Source organism: Passer montanus, unplaced genomic scaffold (genome assembly GCF_014805655.1).
Source record: "Passer montanus isolate IOZ18808 unplaced genomic scaffold, ASM1480565v1 scaffold1080, whole genome shotgun sequence".
Taxonomy (NCBI): Eukaryota; Metazoa; Chordata; class Aves; order Passeriformes; family Passeridae; genus Passer; species Passer montanus.
The window spans coordinates 1-6,087 of NW_024357393.1; the positions used below are offsets into that span (position 1 = coordinate 1).

Below are 6,087 nucleotides of genomic sequence, written 5' to 3' on the forward strand. Positions count from 1 at the left end.
TCCCCTAAACCCTCAAAATTTCCCCAAAAATCTCCCCCAACCCCTCCCAACTCACCCTAATTTCCCCCTAATCCCCCCAAATTCCCCCTTGATCCCCAAATTTCCCCAAAAATCTCCCCGAATTCTCCCCAGTTCCCTCCCAAATCCCCCAAATCCCCCCCAATTTTTCCCAAAATCCCCAATTTCTCCCAAAATCCCCAATTTTTCCCAAAATCCCCCATTTTCCCCCAAATCCCCCAGGCCGGCTCGCTGCTCCTGGCGGGGCTGGGCTGTTTCTGCGGCCCCCTCTACTTCCACGGCCTCACCGGGGACCCCAAACTCAACCGCGCCGCGCCGCTGGGGGGGACGCTGCTCATCCTGGGCTGGGCCGCCATGGCCCTCTAGGGGATGAAATGGGGGAAAAACGGGCAAAAACGGGAAAAAACGGGCAAAAAATCAGCAAAAACGGACAAAAAATCAGCAAAAATGGAGAAAATATCACAAAAATGGAGGAAAAACGAGCAAAAATGGACAGAAATCGTCAGAAACCGCCTGAAAATCGACCCTGCTCATCCTGGGCTGGGCCGCCATGGCCCTCTAGGGATGGAAAATGGGGGAAAAACGGGCAAAAACGGGAAAAAACGGGCAAAAAATCAGCAAAAATGGAGACAATATCGTCAAAATGGAGGAAAAATGAGCAAAAATGGACAGAAATCGTCAAAAACCGCCTGAAAATCGACCCTGCTCATCCTGGGCTGGGCCGCCATGGCCCTCTAGGGGCTGAAATGGGGCAAAAACGGGAAAAAACGGGCAAAAAATCAGCAAAAATGGAGACAATATCGTCAAAATGGAGGAAAAATGAGCAAAAATGGACAGAAATCGTCAGAAACCGCCTGAAAATCGACCCTGCTCATCCTGGGCTGGGCCGCCATGGCCCTCTAGGGATGGAAAATGGGTAAAAAATGGACAAAAACGGGCCTCTAGGGGCTGAAATGGGGCAAAAACGGGAAAAAACGGGAAAAAAAAGTCAAAAATGGAGAAAAAATGATCAAAAACTCATCAAAAATGGACCAAAAATGAATGAAAATGGATAAAAATGATGAAAAACCGCCTGAAAATCGACCCTGCTCATCCTGGGCTGGGCCGCCGTGGCCCTCTAGGGGCTGAAAATGAGGAAAAAATGGACAAAAACGTAAAAAATGGACAAAAACGGGCAAAAACGGACAAAAAATCAGCAAAAATTGAGAATATGTCATCAAAAATGGAGGAAAAATCATTGAAAATGGACAAAAATCATAAAAATCCGTATAAAAATCGACCCTGCTCATCCTGGGCTGGGCCACCGTGGCCCTCTAGGGGCTGAAAATGAGGAAAAAATGGACAAAAACGGGAAAAACCAGACAAAAAACGTCAAAAATGGAGAAAAATCATCGAAAATGGAGGAAAAATCATCAAAAATGGACAAAAATCATCAAAACCCCCTGGAAACCGACCGGAAGTGGCTCCCGGGATCGAAAATGGAGGAAAAACGAGCAAAAATGGACAGAAATAGTGAAAAATTGCTTGAAAATCGACCCTGCTCATCCTGGGCTGGGCCACCATGGCCCTCTAGGGACGGAAATGGGGAAAAAATGGACAAAAACGGGCAAAACCAGACAAAAAAAAGTCAAAAATGGACAAAAATCATCGAAAATGGACAAAAATAATCGAAAATGGACAAAAATCATCAAAACCCCCTGGAAACCGACCGGAAGTGGCTCCCGGGGTCACGCGGGGGTCGCCCCTCCCCCGTGGGCGCTGCCCCTTTAAGAACCGCCCGAAGCTCCTCCCCCCGCTCCCCATTGGCCCAATGAGAGCGCTCCCTGTGGCGCCCTCGCCGCTGATTGGTCGCGGCGATACACTCCGGTGACGTCACGGCTGTTGCTGGGCGACAGCCAATAGCGCGCCGCCTCGCTTGTGATTGGCTGAGGGGCGTGGCCTCGGTGCTGATTGGCCGCGGTGCCGGAATCAAGAGCCAATAAACGATCGAGTTGCAGTCACGAGTGCGTTACGTCATGGGGCGGTGCCTCTGTTTGGCCACGCCCTCCTCGAGCCCGAAAAACCTCAAAATTCACCCGAAATTGTCCCAAAATTGTCCCAAAATCCCGGGAATTCCCCCCAAAGAAGGCGCGGAGTCCCCGGGTGGGCGGTGCCCCATCAGGAAGTTGTTGAAGAACAAAACCTCCTTGCGCACGGCGCCCATCTTGTCCCCGTGCTTGTTGAAGATGTGCTTGCGCACGAACTCGGGGCCCTGGGGACACCAGGGGACATTGGGGACATTCATGGCATTGGGGACAGCCAGGGGATGGGGGACACTGACAGGATTTGGGGACATCTGGGGACATTGGGGTCACTGTGCCCATCCTGTCCCCGTGCTTGTTGAAGATGTGCTTGCGCACGAACTCGGGGCCCTGGGGACAGCAGGGGACATTTGGGGACACCGGGGACATTTGGGGACATCGAGGTGACACTGAGAGGTTTGGGACACCCAGGGGATTGGGGACACTGACGGGATTTGGGGACATCTGGGGACATTGGGGTCACTGTGCCCATTTTGTCCCCGTGCTTGTTGAAGATGTGCTTGCGCACCAACTCGGGGCCCTGGGGACACCGGGGACATTTGGGGACACCAAAGGGACATTTGGGGACAGCCAGGGGACACTGGGAGGTTTGGGGACATTAACAGGATTGGGGACATCAACTCTCCATTGTCCCCAATGTCCCCAAGGTGTCCCCAAGGTGTCCCCAGTGTCCCCACCTTGAACTTCTTGCCGCTGAGGGGGCACAGCCACTTGTCCTTGCCCAGCTCCTGGGTGTCCCTGCCTGTCTCTGTGTGTCCCCAATGACCCCGAGGATGTCCCCAGGGTGTCCCCAGGGTGTCCCCAATGTCCCCACCTTGAACTTTTTCCCGCTGAGGGGGCACAGCCACTTGTCCTTGCCCAGCTCCTGCCTGTCCCTGCGTGTCCCCAATGGTTCCTGTCTGTCCCCAATGTCCCCAGGGTGTCCCCAAGGTGTCCCCAATGTCCCCAAGGTGTCCCCAATGTCCCCACCTTGAACTTTTTCCCGCTGAGGGGGCACAGCCACTTGTCCTTGCCCGGCTCCTGCCTGTCCCTGCGTGTCCCCAATGGTTCCTGTCTGTCCCCAATGTCCCCAGGGTGTCCCCAAGGTGTCCCCAATGTCCCCAAGGTGTCCCCAATGTCCCCAAGGTGTCCCCAATGTCCCCACCTTGAACTTTTTCCCGCTGAGGGGGCACAGCCACTTGTCCTTGCCCAGCTCCTGGGTGTCCCTGTGTGTCCCAAACCTGTCCCCAATGTCCCCAGGATGTCCCCAAGGTGTCCCCAATGTCCCCAAGGTGTCCCCACCTTGAACTTTTTCCCGCTGAGGGGGCACAGCCACTTGTCCTTGCCCAGCTCCTGGGTGTCCCTGTGTGTCCCCAATGGTTCCTGTGTGTCCCCAATGTCCCCAGGGTGTCCCCAATGACCCTGACAGTGTCCCCAATGTCCCCAAGGTGTCCCCACCTTGAACTTTTTCCCGCTGAGGGGGCACAGCCACTTGTCCTTGCCCAGCTCCTGGGTGTTGGCGCTGACGAACTTCTCGAGCTCCTGCTCGGGGTCCTTGCGGCCGAGGCGCTGCGCCTCCTCCTCGGGGACGGCGCCGGGGCCGGCCAGCAGCGGGGCCAGGCGCGCCTCGAACCCGCGCTGCCACTCGGCCACTGGGGACAGGACACTGGGGTTACTGGTGTTACTGGGAATAGCCAAAAATGGCAAAAAACCCCGAAAAAACCCCGTTAAAATGGCATAAATGGGGCAGAAATGGGGTAAGAACGGGGTTTGGGGTCAGTGGGATCGGGGCCAGGCGCGCCTCGAACCCGCGCTGCCACTCGGCCACTGGGGACAGGGGACAAAGGTACACTGGGGATTCTGGGAGACCTGGGAATGGGGAAAATCCCAAAAAAAACCCCATAAAAATGGCATAAAACTGAGAGAAACGGGGTAAGAACGGGGTTTGGGGTCACTGCAGCGGGGCCAGGCGCGCCTCGAACCCGCGCTGCCACTCGGCCACTGGGGACAGGGGACAAAGGGACACTGGGGTTACTGGGAGAACTGGCAATGGCCAAAAATGGCAAAAAACCCCGAAAAAACCCCGTTAAAATGGCATAAATGGGGCAGAAACGGGGTAAGAATGGGATTTGGGGTCAGTGGGATCGGGGCCGGGCGCGCCTCGAACCCGCGCTGCCACTCGGCCACTGGGGACAGGGGACAAAGGGACACTGGGGTTACTGGGAGAACTGGGAATGGGTGAAATCCCAAAAAAAACCCCGCAAAAATGGCATAAATGGGGTAAAAACGGGGTAAAAACGGGGTAAGAACGGGGTTTGGGGTCCCTGCAGCGGGGCCGGGCGCGCCTCGAACCTGCGCTGCCACTCGGCCACTGGGGACGGGTTTTGGGGTGAATTTGGGGTTTTTTGGGGTCAATCTGGGGTTTTTTGGGGTCACCTTCCCCGTGGGACACGCGCTTGGCTTCGGGACAGTTTTTTTGGGGTAAATTTGAGTTATTTTGGGGTTTTTTTGCCTCACCTTCCCCATGGGACACGCGGTTGGTTTCGGGGTATTTTTTTGGGGTAAATTTGAGTTATTTTGGGTTTTTTTTGCCTCACCTTCCCCTTGGGACACGCGGTTGGTTTCGGGGTGTTTTTTTGGGGTAAATTTGGGGTTTTTTTGTCTCACCTTCGCCGTGGGACACGCGGTTGGGCGGCAGCGGGCCCCGCACGTGGATGATCCCGCAGCGGTTCGGCATCTCGTCCTCGTTGGGGTACTCGGAGGTGTTGTAGTAATCCACCGAGTGCACGATGCGCAGGTACAGCAGCAGCCGGTCCAGCACCTGGGGACATTTGGGGACATTTGGGGACAATCAGGGACATTTGGGACATTGAGGGGACTGGGGACATTGGGGACACACCTTGAGCAGCTTCTCATCACACTCTACGATGACACCCTGGTGACACCTTGGGGACTTTTTGGGGATATCTTGATGACACCTTGGGGACACCTTGGGGACACTCTGGGGACACCTTGGGGACACTTTGATGACACCCTGGGGACACTTTAAGGACACCTTGGGGACAGTTCGGGGACACTTTGGGACGCACCTTGAGCAGCTTCTCATCACACTCCATAGTGACACCTTGGTCACACCTTGGTTTTGGGGTTTTTAGGGGGATTTTCGGGGGTTTGGGGGGGGTTTTGGGGTTTTTGGGGGGATTTTGGGGGACCCTTGGGGTTTTTTGGGATGGTTTCAGGGCATTTTTGGGGTCCCAGGGCTGGTTTTGGGGTTCCCATGATGTTTTCGGGGTCTCTGCCCCCCCCCCCACCGCCACGACCTCGGGTTTTTGGGTATTTTTGGGTATTTTCGTGGTGTTTGGGGTATTTTTGGGGTGGTTTGGGGTACTTTCAGGGTATTTTCTGGGTGTTTCGAGGTATTTTCGGGGTGGTTTTGGGGTATTTTTTGTTCCCAGGATGTTTTTGGGGTATTTTGGGGCATTTTCGGGGTCCTCCTCACCGCCACGATCTCGGGTTTTGGGGTATTTTTGGGTATTCTGGGGTATTTTGGGGTGGTTTGGGGTATTTTCTGGGTGTTTTGGGATATTTTTGGGGTCTTTTGGGGGTCCGTGCCCCCCGCTCACCGCCACAGGGTATTTTGGGGCATTTTCGGGGTCCTCCTCACCGCCACGATCTCGGGTTTTGGGGTATTTTTGGGTATTCTGGGGTATTTTGGGGTGGTTTGGGGTATTTTCTGGGTGTTTTGGGATATTTTCGGGGTCTTTTTGGGGTCCGTGCCCCCCGCTCACCGCCACGATCTCGGGTTTTTGGGTATTTTTGGGTATTTTTGGATATTTTGGGGTGGTTTGGGGTATTTTCTGGGTGTTTTGGGTATTTTGGGGTCCATGCCCCCCGCTCACCGCCACGATCTCGGGTTTTTGGGTATTTTTGGGTATTTTTGGGTGTTTTCAGGGCATTTTGGGTGTTTTCAGGGTATTTTTGGGGTATTTTGGGGTGGTTTTGGGGTATT

At 54.6% G+C, this 6,087-nt stretch overlaps 1 protein-coding gene across 1 annotated transcript; it reads right to left on the bottom strand.

The window, feature by feature from the left end:
• Positions 1–752: 752 nt before the first annotated feature.
• Positions 753–5,202, bottom strand: LOC120508974 (serrate RNA effector molecule homolog). Its single transcript, XM_039723117.1, has 5 exons — positions 5,168–5,202; positions 4,746–4,899; positions 3,537–3,730; positions 2,172–2,269; positions 753–759 (listed from the first exon to the last, which is right to left on the bottom strand). Exons 1-5 carry the CDS (start codon positions 5,192–5,194, stop codon positions 753–755), a joined length of 480 nt encoding a protein of 159 aa, XP_039579051.1. The 5' UTR covers positions 5,195–5,202.
• Between the last annotated feature and the right edge of the window lie 885 nt (positions 5,203–6,087).

Coding starts and splice junctions, on each gene's coding strand:
- LOC120508974 (XM_039723117.1), bottom strand. CDS start 5,194: ATGGAGTGTGATGAGAAGCTGCTCAAG. Junction 4,900..5,167: donor GTGATGAGAAGCTGCTCAAG/GTGCGTCCCAAA, acceptor AAATGTCCCCAG/GTGCTGGACCGGCTGCTGCT. Junction 3,731..4,745: donor CCGCGTGTCCCACGGCGAAG/GTGAGACAAAAA, acceptor TCCTGTCCCCAG/TGGCCGAGTGGCAGCGCGGG.